The sequence below is a fragment of the Gavialis gangeticus genome, unplaced genomic scaffold (assembly GCF_001723915.1).
Source record: "Gavialis gangeticus isolate Ggan-Ray unplaced genomic scaffold, GavGan_comp1, whole genome shotgun sequence".
In the NCBI taxonomy this organism is placed as follows: Eukaryota; Metazoa; Chordata; order Crocodylia; family Gavialidae; genus Gavialis; species Gavialis gangeticus.
The window spans coordinates 52614374-52636493 of NW_017728994.1; the positions used below are offsets into that span (position 1 = coordinate 52614374).

The 22120-nt window shown below is 48.9% G+C and overlaps 1 protein-coding gene across 1 annotated transcript in view; it reads left to right on the forward strand.

The window, feature by feature from the left end:
- MXI1 (MAX interactor 1, dimerization protein) overlaps positions 1–14793 on the forward strand; it is a gene marked incomplete at its 5' end in the record, with an annotated part of 67829 nt that extends 53036 nt beyond the window's left edge. Inside the window, 3 exons of the mRNA XM_019502156.1 lie at positions 9759–9873; positions 11000–11171; positions 12792–14793. Coding sequence (XP_019357701.1) covers positions 9759–9873; positions 11000–11171; positions 12792–12955 — 451 coding nt within the window. The remainder of the gene's footprint in view (positions 1–9758; positions 9874–10999; positions 11172–12791) is intronic.
- Positions 14794–22120: the final 7327 nt, after the last annotated feature.

Sequence of the window (22120 nt, forward strand, 5' to 3'; positions counted from 1 at the left end):
CCCTCCAGTTACATTTCATTGTAGTGCTGAAGTATTGCGCGCGGGTGCTACTGAGAGGTAACCCCAGCAGCAAGGAGCAGGCCTTGTTTCTAAGTCAGAATGAGAATGTAATTTTGAGCATTTAGTCTGGTCAAGGTCTGATTTCTGCCTACTGCAACAAGCAGCTGAACCTACAAGGAGTTTTGTTTATAAAACCGTGTATTGCTCTCCAGTAGATTAAAGTGCAGTTCATATGATTTTAATTACGAATTGAAATCCATTGTGGCCAAGATAAGTAGTAATGGTCCCCCTCCCCGCCATGTATGACTTTGGGGGGAAAAGAATAAGTTTGAATGGCTCATGGGCTCGGCTTCGGTGCATCCACTGAAACGTCCTGTCTCTTGCCGGCCGCTCAAATCCCATCGTTTGCAAAGAGAGGAGGAAAATGTATCCCTGTTTTGGAGCGAATTAATAAACCAGGACTGAGGATTTGGTACAAGAACTGAATGTAAACACAAATGGGTTTAAAAATGTCACGGGCTTGATCATTCTGAGTCCCAGGCGCCCATGGGCACCGAGCGCTTCGTCGACTCTTTGCTAGTCCCCTTTTCATTAGGATTTTGTAACCGCTGAGCCAAAGTTTTAACATTGTGCGTTGCCTCTCACCTGTTGAAGAGAAGTCCAACAGATGAGAAAAGACTCAATTACCTTGTTAGGTCTTTCAACATGACATGGGATCTGGGACTCGGTAACACTCCTTGCATCACATTGCTGGTGTGCCGCCTTATATTCTTATTATTTTATTATGAGTCCCATGATTTGTGTGTTTTCCCCGTGTGTCACTAAACCCTTGCTGTCAGGATCATAAGGTGACAAGCTCTGTTTTTATTTTAAAATATGAAATGAGTTTTCCTCTTGACTAGAAAAAAAGCCTGAAAATAGGAATTGCGTGTGATCCAAAAGCTTAGAATTCAAAGGGCAAATCAAAACCATCCCAACTGGATTATTTTGGGACAGTCTCATGATTTTTAAGCCAGTCATGATATTTTTAGCTTACCATTGAATTTTTTGAAAGCTTGGGGTTGACCATACGGTGGAGTTGTAATAGAAGCTGGCTGGCTCTATGAAACCCCTGCAGGGAAGAGACAGACCCTCCCTCAAAGTGGTTTCTGTCTAAGAGACAGAACAGGTGCAGGGTGGAAGGAAAAGTGCAGGGAGGCAAGGTGACTGGCTCAAGGTTACTTGGTCTCTCAGTGGCAGAGCTGTGAATACAGGCTGGTTCTCCTGCATGCTGGACAGCTATGGTCCATCTGACCAGAGCAGCTTTGTCCCAGACAGAAGCGCGGTTGGAAACGAAGAGCATTGGCCGGACCATGCTTTAGGAAGGTGGCCCACGTCCACTACCCCAACCTGTGCAGTGGTTGGCCATGAAGCCTGCCACCGGAGCGGGGCTCTGCACACGTCTGTCTGTGTGGATAACTGGTGTATTTGATTTTGGTCTGTCTGCTGTTAACAGAATCCGTAGTGGTCTGTTATTCTTGACTTGTGTGACCTGCAGATCGTGCCAGGCTTGAGGCAGCCCTGGACATCCAGCCCGGACGAGGACAGAGCATGTCCCTGAGCCCCACATCATGACCCACAAAGCAACCCCAACACCTGTTAACAAACTGAGGCGCATTGGTACAAAACGCAAGTGTTGGAGAAGCTGCTCGATTTGATGTGCTCTTATCCAGCACTGATCCTGCCCGGGGGCTTGTTGGATCTGTGGGTGACTCGGGTATGCTCCTGCAAATGAATCGGCCCCCCAGGCTTGAGTCTTTTCTTTTGGGGTGAGGAGTTGCATTGGGTGCTCTCTCTGTCTGTGCCTTCCCTTTTTCCTGAGGGAAACCAGTTTTCCTGGGGGAAAGGGCTTCCCTTTTTCGGGGGGGAAACCAGTCTTTTTTTTATTATTTATAGTTTTTCTCTGTATTGGGCAGTTTTCAAATTCTGTCTCAGCTGTTTTGTTAAGGAAACGAAACAACCATCAGGCTGGCCCATTGTATTGATAGCTTTTATCGTGCGGGTGGCAGTGGTCTATAGAATAATCCTTTATAAGGCTTACAATAGATAGCCTGGATGTTGTTTCCAAAGTGCACGGATGCATTGTTGTCACTGCTTGCGTTTCAGTACCACCTCCGGGACCTAATCCCGCTCGGGGCCATATTGTGCTGGGCAGTACAGGCCCAGATCTCTGTTTTGTGGTTCACGTTGCAAGGAAAGCTGTGTTGATTTGCATAACTTCAGCGAGTTGCAAGGTTGGATGGGTTTTGGTTTTTTTTCCCCCTTCGGTCACGAACCTCTTCTTTAGTGCTTAGCTTTTCACCTGTCCCTGATCTGCTGGAGCTGTCATCATAGATGGCCAGCTCTGTTCCTGTGTGCATGCAAACAGGTCTAGTTAAAACCAGGCTGAATATTTCAGCTCATTTTGACTGGAAGTAGAAATTTCATCCGTTTCATAGGCAATGAGGGTTGGGAGGGACCTTAGCAGGTCACATCTAGTCCAACCCCCTGCTCAAAGCAGGACCAGCCCCAACCTCATCATCTGTTTAAGCTCAGACTTTAGGGTTTGTTGCTGTTTTTAGAAAAATAATGTGGTTTGAGGAAACTTTTTTAGATCAAAAGATTCCCCCCCCCCTGGTGACTCAAGCATCCAGACCAAAGTGACTGGAAACAAAAGTGAAGTAGAGGAAGCCGGTCGGTCTTCAGTGTAAAATGCCCTAAACAGCCAGAGGGACTCATGAAAACAAAATCCATCTTAATTATTCTTTCCTTTTGGTTGTAATGACCTAGAAGCATAGGGCAGAGATGCTCTTGTTGTTAGATGTGCTTTTGCCCCGGTATGTCCCTGTTGCAAGCCCAGATCAGCTTGGGGGGGGGTGACGCGTTGCCTGCTGTCGTGTGCAATTGTGTGTGCGAGGAGTTATTGAAAGCTGGCCGCGTGCCACGGCATCTTTGCCGGGCCACGGCTCAAGGGCTCGGAGCAATTACATAATGCTCTGCAGCAAAGAAAATCCAGACTGTGTCCCCAGCGCTTCCCCGGCTTTCGGTTCCTGATTTAGCTCCTTGGCAAAATCTTGGATTTCTTCCTCCCTTTGCCAAAGGGCGAAGCATCCAATGGAGAGGAGCGCCGACGCGGCACCAGCCAATGCAGGGCGGGCTACTTGGGAGGGAGGCGAGCGTAGAGATGAGAGTGGAGAAAAACATCGAGTCATATGATGGCTGTAAAAGAGAAGCGAGCCGCTGACCTGTGAATTGTTTGCAGAAGGAAGCCCTGCTTTCCCCCCTCTCCCCCACAGCTTATGCATATGCTTCTCGTTACTTAGCCCCGAAATCCTTCTCTCGCCATGAATTATTGATGCAGGGTCACTAGCATTTCTCCAGGAATTGTTTTCTTTTAACGATGATCCCTCCTGAATTTTTTAAGCCAGGTATTAACTCGGACATCCAAACAAAGTTGCTGGTTTCTGATTTCAGGGTTCAGTTTGTTCTGACCCCCAGGGAAGGGGAGGACATGGGCTGTGGGAGCAGCGGCGTTTTTAAGGATCCAGCCCCTGATTCGGTGGCTGCGCATTGCTGAGTTGGGGCAGGAGTAGGATGGGAATATCGGGGGATTGACAGCCTTGTTTCTGATTCTTCGGAGAAACGTCAGCTCAGCAGTGCCCGTCGCACCTCGGCTGAAGGAGACCCGGGAATCCCTGGGGTTTCACCTGTGGCTCATTCCCTTGACTCCTCCGGCGTTCAGCATGCGTGGGGCTGGGCTCCAGCGAGACCGCGGACAGCTAAGCATGGGGTCAAGCACTCTGCGTAGCGAGATTGGCTCCTCTTGTCCCTGTTCATAGCGGACCTTGAACAATTCATGCATTTGGAGATGCTGCAGGGCCCAAGGGGGCATCTCTAATAAGGGTCCGGTCTGGTTCTAGGGGAGAGTCCTTCCACTGATTTGAGCCGGGGTCGGTGTGGACCGGCTCCACAAGCCCACCGCAGAGCGGCATCTGCCTGTGCCAGTCCCCTCTGCGCCAGCTCAGCAAACCTGGGAGGAGCGGCCAGGTGTGGAAGTGCGTCCTGGGATTTCTGCAGCACCTGCTCCCACAGGCTGCCACGGCCTTTGGGGTGATTTCCAGGCAGCTGGCTAGGAGTTTGGGGATGTCTGGCTGTCCTGGTCTCCTTACCACCTTCGGTGTCCAGGCCATAGGAGGGGGAAGTGTCAGGGCTGAGCAGATGACCTTGTCCCAAGCAGCACAACCAGTGTCTGCCCCCTTGGGACCCGCCTTGCCGTGGGGCTAGATGGTCCATGCGAGGTGGATCCTGCGAACGAAGGACACCTCCTCCTTGCTGTCACCAGCTGTCCCTCCGAAGGCAGGGTGGTGGTCTCCATAGACCTGGAGCCCATCATGTGGGAAAGAGCTGGGGCTGGGGCAGAGAGGTCTGACTCGGGGAGGCCAGGGACGGCTCTCGGAGCGCTGCCTGCATGTCTTGGATATGCCCAGACTTTCCCCTGCAGTGCAGCTTGGGAGGGGGGAGCAAACAGACACCAGCCGTCTGTTTCCCGGGCAGCACTTGCCTGCGTACGGTGCAGCACGGCTCCGAGCTCTGCAGCAAGCGCACGCGGACAGAGGATCCTCCCGGAGCCTTATGTAACCGGAGGCAGTGATGTCATCGGGAGAGCACGACCGCGCAAGGCATGGCAGGCGCTTGCCAGGGGCTGCCGTGGCCACATGTGACCGTCCCCCTGTCCCTGCGATCGTTACTCCTACTGTTACTTATGCAGAGGCTCGGGATGCTGCCTTTGCTGCCTTGCCTCACTTCACCTGCCCCATACCCAGAAGCATCTCCACCCCGGTGAGCTCGGAGACACTGGATTCCTCATCGCTGTGCGCGGCGTCACAGAGGTGGAAGGTCCCCGGCCTGGATCCCGATACTCACGGGCCCCCATGTCCCTGGGCCAGCTGCCATCAGGAGGAGCAATCGCTTGCTGAAGGAGTGCAGCAGGCAGGGCCCAGCAGAGGCATGTTTGAAGGCAAGGGCACAAGAGTGCTGTGATCCCTGGGCTCAGGACAGTGGGGCCCTCTTGTGCCAAGGCTAATTTTTGCCTGACATTTTGGGGAAAAAACAAGACCAAGTTCCCTGTGCTGGGGGAGGTAGCTAGTCTTGTTAGTTTTTGCCGGTGGCCCCAGTTAGCCCAGACCAGGGGCTCCAGCCTGCCCAAGAAGTGGGAGTGCACCCCCAGCTCTTTGCGGATTGAACAAAGGAGCATGTGGGACCTGGGATACGTCTCCTTTCGATCCTTCAAGCACGTGGCCCCTGGTCCCTAGAGATCTGGGCAGGGCTGTCACAAAGCAGACGGATCCAGACCACCATGTGGCCATGCCTGCATCCCACAAGCACCTGCACCTCATCCTCTTCCCGGGAGTAGATGGAAAGAAGCGGGAGAAGGCTGGCTGCGGGAGGAGCAGCAGAGAAATCCCTGCCTCCGCCACACTGAGTATCCATGCCCACGCGCAGCCAAAGCCTCGATGGGCCTGTTACCAGAGGAAGGAGGGGGCTGAGCCAGCCTGCCTCCTGGAAGCCGTCTCCGTCAGGGAAGATGGCATCAAGGAAGATCCCCACTGCCCCAAGTCTACCTGCCCTCGAGTGAGTAACACAGGCTCAGCCCACATCCAGTGCTGGGATCCTCCAGAGTCTGATTCTCCTCCTTCCCTAGGGTTCAGCACAAGGAGGAAAGGCGACCCTTTGGTCTTGATCTCGGTTGATTCTCCACTTGGTAAACTGTCTGCTTAGAGCTGGGTCTCCAGATGCAAACTGAGCTCAGTGACATGCCTGCAAACCCAGCTGGCTCCTGTTGGCTGCCTGGCCAGGGCTGGGACGTTTCTCGAGTGTAAGAGTTGTCACCTTGCCGTAAAGCACTGAGTAAAAGGACCTGCAGTGATAGGGATGCGTTGGTAACCCTGCAGCCTCCCTTTGACCAGGTAGTTGAGCTTTGCTGACCTGCTCCTGCAGCACTGTGCATTGATAACCATGGCTTTGAGTGATATTTAGTCATCTGTCACCGTTTCAGAGCCCCCTTGACATTTTTTGGCTTAATAAGCATTAGTGAACAGCTCAGCTATGCCCCCCAGAAACTGGAGCGGTTACAACACCATTCGGGAGCTAAAAGCAGGAGTGGGGCTGGGAAAGAAGGAGAAATGGGTACCTCTTGGACACCACTGGAGGGAAGGATGGGCTGGTGGGGATTTGGCCTCAACTATGCACAAAAATGTTGCTGCTCTTCTGTTACTAGTGTAGGCAAAGAGGTACAACCCCCACGGTGGGGACACGGCTATGCTGGGGAGGGGGGTTGGCCGAACAGGTGTGCCTGTGGGGCAGGGATTAAACCATGCTGGCACAATCGCCGGTATACATGTATCTGTGCTGGGAGCTGCACTGGGATGATGGTTGCAGTTGAAACAAGGCAGGGTGGATTATGCTGGTACAAAACCTGTCTGCCAGTGAGGCCAGAGATCATCCCATCCAAAAGTGTGTGGCTACTCCCGTGTCGGTGATGGGGCCCTCAGCAGGGTCTCCGTGCAGCAGCTCCGGTCACCGGTGTCCCACAAGCTGAGGCTGGCATTGCTGTGGCTGTGGCTCTTTTATGCTGCTCAGCGTCGTGACCTGGCTCTTCCTCTGCTGATGGCCCTGGGTGATCTTTTGGCTGATTCGCTGCAGAGAGTGCAGATCTACGATGGCCGTTGAAGAGGCAGATCAAAACACGGTCTTTCCAAGTTTGGGAGGAGCAGGGGTCTCTGACACTGTGGTCATTACCTGGCTCATGCTGGGAGAGGCTGTCTACACTTCTTCCTGACCTAGCTAAAACCCTAGCTCGTATTCACAGTGTCTTCCCATGGCTGTACTAGCAGTAAAAAAGTGGTCTTCCCCCAAGCATGGATGGTAAAGGAGGATGCCTAAGGCCAGGTTTGGATTATACTGGAAACAGGCTTCACCTCCATGATTTGTCCGGAGCCACCCTGTGCTGCAAGTCTTAAGGGATAGCCTCTGCTTTCTCTTGCAAATGGGCCTGGAAGTCGCTGTCGTTTGTTGCTGTTGCATTTTTGTATGGTAATATGTCCTAAAGCCCCCAAGCTGAGATGGGGGCTGCATTGCACTAGGGGCCGTATGTACAAATCGGCCCAAGCTTAGAGCTAGATCCTATTAGGCACCCAAGTGTGATCCTGTTCTGCTCTGCTCCTCCTCGCTGTGCAGGGTGACTTGGTCTGGAGGCTGGGAAGCTGGCACGCTGTGCAAGTGGGTGTGTTTAGCGGTTCTTCAGGGACCTGGGCAGGGCGGGATAGGATTGCTCTTGGGCACTTATTAGGTGAAGCAGGACCTTGTCCTTGCATAACAGACAGGAAATGTCATTGTCCCAGTGGGACAGGCCTTGAGACTCCGAGCTTGTCTTCGCTGCTGGCGGTCTGAGTCTAGCACGGCCCGTGCCAGAAGTCCTCAGGCCTGGGAGAACGGGGAGTGGCTCTCAAGCTGGCCCAGCATGGGGCAGGGGCTGATGCTCAAGTGGGTGCTCCAATGAGGACACAACTGTGCTGTGCTGCAAATGCTGCCACTCTGCTGGCTTGCAGTGTTTGAGAAAAGCTGGCATGAGCTGATGCTGCGGTGAGGACAAACCTCTGGGGCCTGCCCCAGCCCACCCTGGACGTCTGCGGCAGGGCAGAAGATTGATTTTTTTTTTTTGGTCTCTTCAGAGTCCCCAGCCAGAGCGCTGACCAGGAAACCTTCCTGGGGACATGGCGAGGACCCTCTGCTCTGAGCTGGCCTGGCTGCAAGGGGCAGCAGAAATGCTGGGAAGCTCCCAAGGAGCTGGGCTTTCCCAGTGCTCGGAGCCCAGTCCAGCAGCCCTTCTTCCAAGTGACCAGCTTGCAGGTCACTGCCCAGACTCCTAAGCGATGAATTGAACCACAACCCAGCTCCCAAGTAGGGCAGGTTCCTGCAAGCCTGGTTTGGGCATCCCCACGACATACTGGTCCAGTGCCTGTTGCCGGGCAGGCCTGGGGAGCTGTTGACCTGCATGAAACAGTGGTCCACACGGCTGGTTTCCAAAGGAGCAAAAGCCCCTCGTCAACAGAGTGGCTTAAATGTCAGCGGATCTCAGCCTGGGAAACAGCTGAGGGGGTGAAACATGTGCGCACTCATCAGTTGAGATGGTTTGACTTCTTTCAAAACGCCGTTTCTGAACGTTTGCTGAAACGCACGGGTCCCCCCGCAGCAGCCCTGCTTGCCAAGGCTTAGCCCCGAGGCAGTGCACGCCGCTGAACGATGGACCTTTTGTAAGAGGCTTCATAACGGAGACCCTGCCGAACCCATTGCTGCAGCGCTGCTGGTGGGTGCCGCTCCTCCCCTAACAGTTCATCAGCAGAACCCCTGACCCTTCCCCCCTTAATCATCCTTGCCTGTCACCGACATAATTGCGTGATTACCAGTCCCTCTCCCCCACCCCTTTCAGCCCCCGCACAATAGTGAATCTCAGCTACAAAATGGAAATGAACCATCCAACTAATTTCTGCCCCCCTCCCCTCCTTGCATTCAGCCAGATTGACCATAGCCAGCCTCTTTGTGTATGTGAACAGGGCCGGGGTGGGCTTTCAAGGCTGGAATACCTTGAGTGTGAGCGGATCGGCTGATGTCATTGTGTTATTGATTCGGGATTGCAAGTTCAGCCATAAATCATTAATGGAGGGGCTGGAAAAAAATACTGTATTGTTTTCCAGCAATCTGCTAGCTGTCAAATGCAGGCTACAAAGGTTGGGGGTGGGGGGTGCAGGGTGGATGCTTGGGGATCTCTGTCTGGATCGTTCGCTTTGTTTCAGACGACGGTAAGCAGCACAGTGGTGTTATGCAGTGATAGTCTGGAGTGCAGTGGACCCAGTGATGCTGCATCGCCAGGGAGCTCTCACTGGGAGGGTTTTTGTGAAGGTAGGAACAGCTAGGCAGAGGGTCCAGGGCTGTGTTGCTCCTACTTAGAAAACTTGCACCAACAGGCAGATCTCAAGTGGAGGGATAAGAAAACACAGTCCTGCCTTTACTGGGCACTTGGAGATCCTGAGTGGTGTGAGCACAGCCCCGTTAGTGGGACTGACGTCTGACACCCGCATTGGGCTGACGGTCTCGCTGCTGTCTGTTAGGCTTTCTGATCTGGGTAGAAAAAAACGAGAGATGGGGAGCAAACGTGCTGTAGCGATTCACATGTATCATAACACTGGCTTTTCCCTAACTGCTAATGTGCCAAAGGGAGAGCACAGACCAACTGCAGATGCTTCCTCAGCCTGATGAAGGGTGTTTGTACCCGAATACTTGCAAAGAGGAATTTTTCCAACTATTTGAGTTGGTCTAATAAAAGATACTGGACTTACCCAAAGATCCTTGCCACCTTGGCATTGGACACTTGCAGGCACTTTGATCTAGGGCTCTGCCCATTTGAGAGGTGAACTGAGGGGGTTGCTCAGAGCACTGCCCCTTCCTAGAGCGGGTCCAGCTGAGAGAGATTATCAGAGCAGAGGGCAAGAAATAACTGGTGCTGCCGAGCAACTGGTGCTTGCAGTATAAATGTTTCAGTGACTCGGTGCAAGGCTGTTGCAGGACCCCGCTGGAAACGGGGATGCATGTAGAAGGAAGCATCTGGGGAAGCTGGAGGGAAGAGGGTGAGTCTCTGTCCCTGTGTAGCCATGCCGTGCTAACCCTTGTCTCTCCCCCTGCAGGCGAGCTCACCTCCGCCTGTGTTTAGAGCGCTTAAAAGTTCTGATACCACTAGGACCAGACTGCACCCGGCACACGACGCTTGGGCTGCTGAACAAAGCCAAAGCACATATCAAGGTAAGCCTCGCCTGCTCCAGATGCCTTCTGTCTCGGCCGGTTCCAACGGCGCGTCCCTCAATTGCTCCCCGCCCAGAGGTAAATCCAAGCCCATGGAGACAAATGTCTTCCAAATGCATCGCTCCCTCAGCTAATCATCCATCATTATTACCATGTCGATTGCTGGGAGAGTCTATAATGAACTGTTCTACGGCAGTGATTGATTGCAAGAGCAGGGGTCTCATCCTGTGTTGTGATCAGTGGCCGACAGCGGCAGGTCTTTAAGAAGAAACCTGTCTGGTGTGATGGAGTGAGTGCTGTTTGATGAGGAAACATCGCTTTTTCTGGTACCAGGATGGTTCCCGCTGCTGGAAAGCTAGTGTTGAGCCCTAGACTAGCACAGGGTTGGCAGTTTGGACATCTGGCTTTCAGTCTGTCGGGACTTTGCGTGGTTTCCTCTGAGGTCACTTCTGGCAAAGAGGGGGAAAACAAGTCTGGTTTGCACAGATCGGGACTGTGCCCAGGTTCTTTGTTACAGCTCAGGATGGCTGAGGAAGGGAGCCCTGCTTCAGGGGTGGCTGGAGCCTGAAATGACTCCCTTCTTAAGCAATGTGCTGGCTATGAAGACCGCTGCCCTGGAGTTCCCAGCTGGGATTGAAGGAGTCTGCAGTAGGTTATATAAATGAGTAATTGTATGGAAAATGCTTCTTAGCGTTACCTATCATGCCAAGCAAGCAACGTGGACAACTCCCTGGGTAAATGTGTTTGTGGTCTGGGCTAGTTACCAGTGCTGTATCTGTCTGATTAAGGAACTTGAGGCCCCCCTGGCGGACAGACTCAGTGGTGCACGTGGTGTGTGCATTGTATATTCATAAAACGCTGGAGTGAAAAATGTTCTCCGCCGTAGATAGCCGTGCATGCACCCCAACATACCCAGAGCTCCCCTTTCTACAAATCTGCAGGCCTTGGCAGGGTTGTAAATTGATTGAGAAGAGTCATGGTTATTAGTAGAGAAAGCAAAGCAGTCTGGTCTGGTTTGGTCTGAGAGCATAAATCCTTTCAGAACAAGGTCCAGAGCAGAGTGCGCGGCTGTGCTTTGGAGGGAGGAATTCTAGCAGTAATCCCCTTTTGTATTTTATCACGTCAGAAACTTGAAGAGGCCGAAAGGAGAAGCCAACACCAGCTCGAGAACCTGGAACGAGAACAAAGATTCCTGAAGAGGCGACTGGAGCAGCTACAAGGGTCTCAGGAGATAGAGCGAATACGAATGGACAGCATCGGCTCAACCATTTCCTCCGATCGCTCAGATTCGGAACGAGGTGCGTACTTACCTGGGGGACGGCTGGGGATGAGGACAGGAGGCTCTGGGGATGTGGTGAGAAGGGCGCTGGAGCTCTCAGTCACACTCCATTCTCCCCACTGCTGCTGCTTTGTTTCTACCCTCTGAACGTGCCCCAACTAGCAGCCATCTCACAAAGGATGCACCTCGTTTGCCAGTCTTGCTTAAGAGGAAAGTGCCGTAATGGCAGCCCCGGGACTTTGTGTTGCTGCCACCCCCTGCATGTAACCGGGCTGTTAAGGCAGAATGCGAGAGCACTAGTAACAGTCTGGGATGCCAAGCTGGATAACGCACACGCTGGCTAGACGGTGAAAACAGGAGTGTGCACTCTGGCCTCTTGGCAATGGGGGGAGCAGGACAGGACAAGAGGGATAGTTTCTGAAACTTAGGACAGATCTTGGGCTGCTTCCTCTTGATTCTACAGTACGCTCTTACCCTCCCAGTCCTTTCTGCTGGGCGAGTCCTGTAGAGGACTTGAGGATGAGCTCTCCCTTTCAGGGGTGAAAGATGTTCAGTCTTCTGCCATGATTTTTCTTCCTTTCGACTGCGAGTTGAGGGCTGGGATTTGGTAGGTTGCAATAGAACCAAACAGAGCCACTTCCTTGGTGTCCCGTGTTAAAATCCTGTTGGTCCTCTAGCTGTCCATTAAGTCCTGCTCACAGGGAAAAAAAGGAGGTAGAGAAGACTTGTGTGTGGTTGTTAAAATCGAGGAGCATTTCCTTGCAGTCCCTCTGCCCCTGTCCGTATATCACAAAGAAACAACCAGAGGCACTCAAGCTGCTCAAATATTTATTGGCGCTCTGGGAACTGAAGCATTTTACAAGGTTTTTGTTTTAAGGTGAGTGGATAAAATGTATTCAAAGCACACAAATGGCTGGGCAGCCCAGCCCCAGCCCTGAGGGGGCCCAGTCATTTTGAAAATAGGACTAAGACTTTAAAGTCACTCACATGCCTTTGAAAGTATTAGCTTATCGCCCCATGGAAACACTTTTTCCCATGCTGGGTAGGGACCTGTCTAGCCTCTTTATTTGCATATCCCAGCAAGGCATTGTCCTGTTTGTGCTGTAGGGTACCCAAAGGTCCCGTGTCGTGTACTGTTGTACAGCCACCTGGACACGGGCAGCTCTGCTCTGCAAGAGGCTGACGCCAGCCTGCCACGCTGGCAGTAAATTCAATGCAAGCTGTGGCCACGTGTCCAGACCTGCATAACCAGTGTGGCTGCTCCATGCAGTGTGATGGAGGCAGGATAAGTCAAGCCCACACCAGCGGGCTGCCTGCCATGGCAGTGGTTGGCACAGGCTTCCTATGCATGCCCAGGGAGCAGGGCCCCTAAGCAACTAGTAAACACTAATCCTGTCTCCACCAAGGTCTTCAGCCTGGGAGTGCCAGGTCAGCTACCCCTGGGAGGGTTGAAGAGCCCCTGCGAACACCATGAGGCAGTAACTTCTCTGCTGCCTCATCTCCAGGAGATCGTTACTGCATGGCCCTTAGCATATACACAGGAAACATGTCCCCTGAGTCCTGGCCGATATGTAGATTTGAAGGAACAGTTGCCTGCACCAGTGCTAACCTGCGTGCATGTCTGTTGTTTTCCTTGCAGAAGAGATTGAAGTGGACGTCGAAAGCACAGAGTTCTCCCATGGAGAAGTGGACAATATCAGCACAACCAGCATCAGTGACATTGATGATCACAGCAGCTTGCAGAGCATGGGCAGTGACGAGGGTTACTCCAGCTCCAGTGTCAAACTGTCATTCACTTCCTAAAACAAAAACAGGACTCCAGTCTAGTGCAGATCACTTCCCTGGGGCAATCTGAATTCCAACTGGGTCCTCCTAGCTGGCAGTATCCTCTTTCAGAAATGACGTGTCAACAGTGAGATCTGTAAACATGGTCCCTTGGGTGATGGATGCCTCCGTAGCAACCCATCTACACTCATTTGGTTGTGTTGCAAAATCTCAATTTCCACTGGTAAGAGGTTGGGCTGAATTCTAGTCCTTCAGAAGTCAGGGACATTCGTTTCAGCGGTGCTGGGATTTGGGCTTTAATGATGAGTGACCTTGCTTTGACTTTTATTTATTTGAAAGAGGATACTGGCAGTTCAGCTCCTTCTCTCCCTCTCTCTCCTCCTCCCCACCCTTTCCTCCTCTCCTCCCCCTCCTTTCTGTCATGAGATCTAGGAACGACCCAATTTTCCTCTGATGTATTCAGATTGAGCACCTTGGTTAAGACCCTTCTAAAATGTTTGTGGGCCCAAAAGGACGCTCTCCTCCTGGCCGATCCCAATCGAGCATTTTTAGACCACAGCAGGAAGTCGCAGCATCTCTGCTTCTGAAGGCTGATCATGTAGCTTGTGAATAATAATGAGGAACCCAATTCATGCCCAGGGAGAGGGAGGCAGCAGTGAAGTACGTTCACAAGAGATCACCGTTCAGCCCAGCTTTTTATTGGACGCCGTTTAAAGCAAGTACCTCTACCGCATTGCTAGCACTAAGGTACTACAGCTAATCTACCAGCACACAGTGGGCTGCTTTGTGGAGTCAGGCTGTGACCCTACCAGCAGTATTCCCCTGTAGACACACGTACACACACACACACACACGTACACACACACACGTACACAATCGAGGACAGAAAGATATCAGCACATAAGACATGATTGTGCTGGAAAGTCATGTCCAGATACTGAGCCACTATGACCTTTTTATTTAAAGATTTTTTGATAAACATTTGTAAATGTGTTGGGAGAAGAAGAAAAACACGCACCAAATGTGACATGTCTTTTTAGAGCTTGTCCATTTGAAACCTTTGGTGTCTTTCTTTTTATAACAAATTAACATGACTGGAGAAAGTATCTGTGTGGTGAAGCACTTGACCCCGGGAAACCTGAAGATGCTCTTTGCCATGCACGAGATGAACCATGTCTGCGCTAGCTGGGAAAGGTTGGGTTGGCTGGTTTGGTTTAGTTTGGATTCCTTGTTTAGAGTCATTCCCCTTTTGCATACCTGATTCTTTACAAGTAGTTCCAGTCCAGTAGTTAACATAGTCGAGCACAGCACTTCTGTTAACGTAACGTTTTACCTACACAGTCCCCTCACAAGGGCAGCCTCCATCCTACCTGTGCAGATGCTGTTGCTGTCAAGAGCTAATGTATTGAATCTTTTATACTTTTCTTTGAGACGAGTTTTCTAACCTGCACTTTGAGGGCTTTGCTTGCTTTTTTTTTTTGTCTTTTTAATGGCTTCATTTTGTTTTCCAAGTTAAAAACCTTCCCCTATAGACCTCACCTCATTGTTTGAAACTTTGTATACCTTTAAGTAATTTAACTTTCCCTCGTTACTAAGGAAAAAAAAAAAAAAAGAAAGAAAAGAGGAAAAAAATGCTTTATAAGATTCATAACTTATTGCTGATTTGAATGGGTTGTTAATTTCAGTCCTGTAGATTTTATTTTATTGTTTTTAGGTAGGGATGGGCAAAAAAGTAAAATAAAAAAAAAATAAAGACAACATTATTTAGCAGTGCAGTGGAATTGTGTTTAAATGTTAGCCTATGTCCCCCCACTAAAGTAGCACTTTAATGCCATTAAACATTTCTGTATTTGAAATGCATTGTGTTCCTCCATCTTGGTCACTTGTGTGGTTTTTAGCATACTTTCTTGTCTCTTTATCTTGTGCCTGGAAAAAAAAGTTTGTTGCCCTTTTGATCTTATGAGAAGATCCTGAATGAGTCTGATGTAGATTTTGTCCTAAGTTCTGGTGTACCGCGTGTATTTTTACACCTTCCTATGTTACCGATTCCTGCCCCCTCTCCCCCCAGATGCAATATCATACTATGCGAGGCACAAGACCTGTCTTAATAGAGCAGCAGAATAATCTTTACCTGGCTTTGAACTATTTCTGGGTTTTTTACGTCTTTTGGCTATTAAAATATGGGTCAGACTGGTGCTCTAAAATATGCTTACACCTGTGCATGTGTAATACAGTGGCTCTAATGCATGTGAACATGTTTTCCTCTAGTGGGTGACCCAGCAGGAACAGGAAGATGCCAGTTGCTGGTATTGTAGTGATTCCTTAGCTCAGCTGATAGAGATTTGGGCTTTGCACTGAACACCACTGCTAGCAATGGTAGAGCCATTAAATAATGCAGCTGCAGCATTTCACCCATGTTGAAACTGTACACATCTGATTTTAGTTAGACTATAAAGGTGCAAATTTACCCTGCCTTCTGCCTTACACATGCTTGCCAGTGTAGGTCAGGAGTAAGAAAGAAGATACTGAGTTATGGTGGAAGGATCCCATATGGGGACAAGGATTGGCCTAGCCCCAGTGATTACCAGTTTGGCCCTGTTAGGATTGTCAGCAGCAGGAAGGTCTTGGACACTGTTCATCTGGGTGCTGTTTGCTCCCATTTTGTGACCCTTTCCCACTGCAACAAGAAATCATGAGGTGACTATCTGCCACAAGGCCTGATTCTTCAGGCACGCACAGCTCCAACTGAAGTCACTGGGCATGTCTACGTGTATATTTAGGCGCGCCTAAATTTAACGCACGTTAGCTTAATGTGCGTTAAGGGGATTTTAGGCTCATGTCTACATGTGCACGCGTTAAAGCACATGGGTGCCGTGTGCATGGACTGATGTGGGACGAAAGTCCCACATCAGTCCATACACAGCATTAATGTGCCTTAGTGTGTCTACATCTGCATTAATGTGCTTTAGCTATTTGCACCTAGATCTGATACCTGCTTTACAGGTATCAAATTTGGGTGTGAATAGCTGAAAATCACCATTTTTAAGGCACATTAAGGGTGCACGTGTGTAGACGCACACCCTTAATGCGTCTTAAACTGGCATGTATAGATGCGCAGACTGGGATCTCCTGGGGTTCAGCTCCTTCAAAAACCACTCCCATGGTTCACGCAAGCTAACGTGATCCGTCTGGCTCAGGCAGCCTTGTCCTCTTTGATTCCTCCTTTTTGGCTTGCTTTGGGAACAAAAACATACATGTGATGATAAAAAGTTTGCCTGGAGAAAAAAAAATCAATTGAGGAAAATAAAAGCTAGAGACCGGGGGGGGGGAGAAAAAGTGCCAGCTTATTAAGGAAGAAAATCAGCATTTTCTCTCCTGGCTAACAAGGCTAGTGTCTGTGTGTTTTGAAGGGAAAATGGCTCAAGATGCCAGGACAGCAGCCCACATTATGTGCCTTTGTGGTCAGCGTGTTATCAGCTGCTATCTTTCAAACTGCAGCCAAGAGGTTTGAAATGTCTGGGGATCCAAGTACTCTACAATAAGTGTTAAGGGAGGAAATGTTGGACCACTTCCTAGTTCCCAACTGTCCCAGGGACTCGGTGAGCAAAGCAGCAAGCATTAGCTTTCAGGTAGGAATGGCCTTTAACGGCCAACAGGCTTCTTCCACAAGCCTTTGTATTGGTAGTTAAAGACCAATGGTTGGTTGCTGACTGGTGTCTGGGTTGGTACTAGGAGCTCCCTGGTTCCTCTCACTTCTGGGCACTAGCGGAAGATTCTCTGGTGAGAGACATTCCCACGCCTGAAACGAGCCGCCAGCAGGATAAGTCAAGCCCACGCTGGTGGGCTTCCTGCCATGGCAGTAGTTGGCATTGCTATATGTACTGGTATAATAACCATGTTGGTAGCCCGGGTCTTTCTAGCAAAATAACCTAACATTTGTGTGATGACATTCGTCTAGAGCTGATGCCCTTGTGGCCTGGCTATTGAAACTGAGAGTTCAGTAAGTCAACACAAGTTGGCATCAAGGCCATTTCTGGGGTGTAGGCACGTCTTGATGGTTTCCCCTCTCTCTCCCCCAGTTTCCCTTCACTTTGTGCTGCTGCAGCTCTCATTCCCAGGAAGCAGTTTCCTGCTCTCCCAAAAGAGAGAGGCCAGAGGATGTTCTGGATGGGGAGGTGCAAGAACCTTGTGCTGAAGGATCTGTAGCTTTGACAGGTCTGTTAACCTAGATCAGCGGTTTCCAAACTCTGACAGATTGCGTACCGCCCATTTAAAATGATGCAACCTTCAGTACCACCAGCAAATTTTTGTCATATAAAGTAATTATAATAAACCTGTTGACACGTACCGCTGAAGGGTGGTCTGCGGACCACGGGTGGTACCTGTACCACGGGTTGGGAACTGCTGACCTAGATGGTTCATTCCAGGTTGAAAACAGAAAACCCACCCTTCAGCGAAGCCCTGTTAATTTTGTGTGAACCATGAGCCTTCATCTCCAAGTACTTCCCAGGCATGGAGACCAACCCATTCACTGGGGAGTTACAGAGCTAAGACTGAGAAGGGCAAGTTCTGTAGTTTGGGGCTTGGGTAGTTTTGGAGCGTGCCACTCTTAGACATGGTCTGCATCAATGATGTTCTCTCCACAAATATCCAGGAGACTCTGGCACCTTGTCAAGCATAATCTTAATTTACAGAAGAAGGTCGTTTCCTCGCTGGAGCTTCTGCTAAGGTGACCATGGATGCATGGTGTGGTAGAGTTGGAAGGTTGTTGTAGGTGCAGTGGTCCAGGGAATGTCCAAGAGGCAAGGGTTTTTTGTGATCATCTTTTATTGGACTGTACAATCATGCCCAAAAGTTTGCCCAACAGCTCTCCCAACTATTCAGTTGGTCCAGTACAAGGTAGCACCAAAATCCTTGCCTCGTTGATGCAGGTTTACATCAGAGATGTAACTAGAGATTACGAAGGGCTTTGGCCAGGAAGATGCATGAAGTAATCTGGAAATTCGGGAATCTGAATTACTTCGAGACGAGCGGCAAAGTCTGGTGAACTTGCTGAGTTTTAGATGAACTCTCTCTAAGCTGAGTAGGCCGAGGCAAACACAGCTACAGTCACCCCTTGAAGAATGACTGACTTCAAAACCTCCTGTGCTTTCCATGCACTATTAAGCTTACATGTATCTGGATGTGGATATATCATTGATTCGTATGTGGATGCACAACCGTTGCCTTGAGGAAGGTGGTGACCAGGAAGTCTTCATGTAGACTGGGAGCTGTGCAGTTGGCTGGTTCTTGGGAAGTCGGATACAAGTTGGTTGGTTACATCCAAAGAAGTGCCCTCCTTTCTGCCCAAATGGAGCCCAGTGAAAGGGCAGCTGTGAACCGAAGATGTACCTTATCTACAGGCCTTCTGATATGATACTAATAACCTAGTCTTCTATTGACCCTGTAAAAGACAGCATGTTTCTCTCTTGTAAAGCCTCACAGATTAAGCAACTCTCATTACCTTAGGTGGAAGTGATCAGCTCTTTTTTAGCCAATCTCCTTTTATTCCTAGCCCAACTAGCTGCAAGTTCAGCTTTTGGCCTACCAGCATAAGACAGACGTCCGGTCTACGTTGTCTATAGATGAGCTTGGCTTAACCCAGATATTCTTATCACATGGTATGCACTTTCCAGCTCTCCCAAAATGGATGAGACTTGATCCTTGTTCAAATTTGTTTCCTAAATAAGGTGACTTTGGGGTTTATTATCAAGTTTGTAGCACCCAGCCTCCAAAGCAAGCATGAAATCCGTCCTCCTCTGTTTACAAGAACGAGGTGACTTTTTCCTTACAAAATGCATGGTATTTCTTCTTTATTGCCCTGCCTGTGTGGTCCACACACACACATTGCTTCCCCATAAGCTCATCATGGCAAGCTTTTCCTCCATAAATTAGGTCTGTAATGGGTCCTTTTGCTACAGAGAAACCCATTAGAAAGACCATCCCGCATTTTCTTGCTTTTGACATCGGTGTATTATAGCATGTCATCTTGTGTCTGCAAATGAGGTGGAGACGGCTGTCTGGCTGCATTTGTCATGGTTATCGTTTGGCAACCTGTCACTCGAAGGTCATTGGGGAAGTCCGTTCCGTTAGAGGCGTGTCGCTGACGGACAATGGCCTTGAATTGTTTTGCCATGCGGGATCCATAGGTCAGCTTAAAAAAAAGGGGGTGGGGGGGAGGGTATCTATTTTTTTTGTTACCAAATTGTTCATAGGCCCTCGCGTGCAGGAGAATCCAGCTCTCTTCTCGTTTGCCATGCTCTGCTTCCAAGCTCCCACTCCCTGCTGATGTCTGCTCTGTCTTTTGTCCTCAGTTGCTCTCATTGGAGGTTGAGCCGCAATTTGCTTTGCCTTGCCCCACCTGGGATGAAATCCTGACCACACGGAAAGCCATGGCTGAGATCAGGATCTTACCCCAGGGGCTGGGATGGAAAGGAGCTCACTGTGACAATAAAGATTTGCTGTAGCACTGACCTACTCCCCTTGCCTCTTGGAAAAATAGGAAAAATGAACAAGATGTTCCTGCTGATGGACTCCTAGTCTGCCCTTTGCTATTTCCAGATGGGAGTTTCTATTTTTAAGTTAGTGAGCTCTTCCTTTTGCTGTCAAGGGGAGATGGTGGAGGCCAGTTAAAAGAGCTCCTTATTAATTTAATGGGGACCATACAATGTCAGTGGAATAGTTCATGAATATCATAGTATCCTACCACATATGCAGTCTTGTTCCATACCATGACCATGGTGGTTTATAATGAGATCACATAGTCATGTCACTGATGCATTTGGACTTCGTTAAATTGCTTTTGTTTCTGCTTCCTGTAAAATATGGATAGCTCTAGACACCACAGCTGTTGTGAGGATCACTTTAATGTTTCTGAAGTGTTATGACCATATGAAACACTCCAGGAAGGCTAAATGTTGCGTTAGGCTGCCCAGCTAGTTAAGGCTGTTGGTTTGAGCACATTTCTAGGAACGTTAAAGTCCCTATCGAGAAATCTGGCTGTGATGCTATGGCTTCACAGAGTGTGTTCAGATGCGTTTGAAAGCCGAGTGGATCCTGGTTTAAAAAAACACAAAACGGCATGAAACCTGAGTAATTAGAACTGTCGAACCAGGAGTTCACACTCTAGCTCTGATTTCTGGATGTGCTTATGGCTTGGAGGTTTCAGTGTGGTGGTATATGGTGGAGTCTCATCTTCTTGACCTGAATCCTGAGTTTGAAGTACCAACATTTTGGGGGGTGGTATCTTTTATTGGACCAAATGCATGGCTGCAAGAGGCTTAACAGATGCTTCTCAGCACAACCGAGCAAGCAAGGCCCCAGGTGCATCTCCTGAACAAAGTAGTTGCAGAAATATGTTAAGAGGAATCAGATTTCACATTTGCTCTTCATCTGATGACTCTGCTTGCCATGAAAAGTATTAGTGAGACCAGAACCATACTTTTTATAAGCCAGGGGACCAAATTCACCCCTTGGTAATGCAACATTGAAGTCATCACAGCTAACTCAGCTCTGCTGTGTTGCTGCTCTTCTAGGGGAATATGGGTGGACCATCCTATTAATGAAAGCAGATCATTGCAGTCATGGTTTTGGGCTCCACACAACTGCAATAGGTAATGAAGTGCTACTAGTGGTATATGCTACTGGTTTTCTAGCAAGCAACTGCTGGTCTTGCTATGGTAATTTTTAGAAACTGATTTCCATGTGCTCCTCTTTTTCAAAACACGTGTAACATTTTGAGGTTTCCTTCCTTTGCTGAAAGTTTCCAGACTTGATCCCTTCCTCTAAGTGGTTCAGTGGGCAGCTTTTCTTTGGGTTTTTCTGGTTTTTAATGAGAATAAGGAGGGAAACATCTTCTGCTCTTCTGCAGCAATGTGGAAAGCAAAAATACTGCAGCAGTTGCCTTGTAAAAACGAAAATTCAAAACATGGCTTTTTAAACAGGCCTAAAGCAAGGAGTTTGAAAATTGGCATAGACCATTTTCACTAAGGAATAGCATCACCTTTGAGTCTGGGGAAGTAGGAGAGATTTTTAGAATAGAATATCTGAAAAATCATTTCCAGGCATGCGCCGTCAACATGTTTTATTGGAGCTTTGCATCTCGTACGATAAACTGCACATTCTCCGTGCCTGCCCTCACCAAGTGATCCTGGTAAGGTAGGTTAAATACTGGGCTTGAGCAGATAGCCTCCCCTTTTATAATGTGAAATAGTGTCAATGATATGTTCTTTGCCTATTAAGCAGCATCTACATCTTGTCTGCAGGGGTTTTGACTTTTAGGTATATTTAAAGTAAGAAACATTGCTTACTCAGATATCCTGTTTACAGCATGCTAGATATCAATGCATACAATTTAGCATTGTGCTATGAACTAATACCAAAAACATTTAATTTGTACACTTGAGTCAAAGTAACTTTGAGAGAGCTCAAAAAAAAAAAAAAGAAAAAGCAGATTGCAGAGGTATGTGAAGAGCAACACCAGCTCCAAGTACTCTCATCGTTTTAACATGACTTATTTGAAAAGAAGTCCCTGTTGTCACTGACAAACTACATGAGGGACCAAGACACAAGCATGTGCAAGTGAAGGGGTTAACAGTATCTTGCAAAATCAAAGTGCTTAATTGACAGGTTGAAGAATGTTAATGAGAAATGAAAATGTTTGCACCCTTTTCCAACTGTGTCTCGTGCTGAGTCACAGTAGAATTTATTTGTAAATTGAACGAAGTCCTTCCTTGTCCTTAACAAGCCTTTAAGATGTTGAACATCCGAACAGATGTTAAGTGAAGTGACAATCAAACTTTGGCATGGCTGATGGCAAAAAGGAAGAGATTGCTATTAGGACCACAACATTTGCAATGGCCAGTAATGTTTCCTTCTGTCACAGATGCTGTTTGTGTTTCCACTATTTGAAGCTTGTAACAAAAATGCTAATAATCCACTGTTTTATTTTAAAAACATACTTGATAGCAGGATCCTTCTCCACAGAATTTCAATTTGCTGTTTTTAAATTGTTCTGGATATCAGTGATGAAGTCAGAGCCGGTGGGAACTTTCCATTGATTTCAAGGGGAGTAGAAGTGTGGACTCTGATCATTCAGACAGCATTTTTTTAACTGCATACTGAGCAGTTTCTGATTTGAGTCAA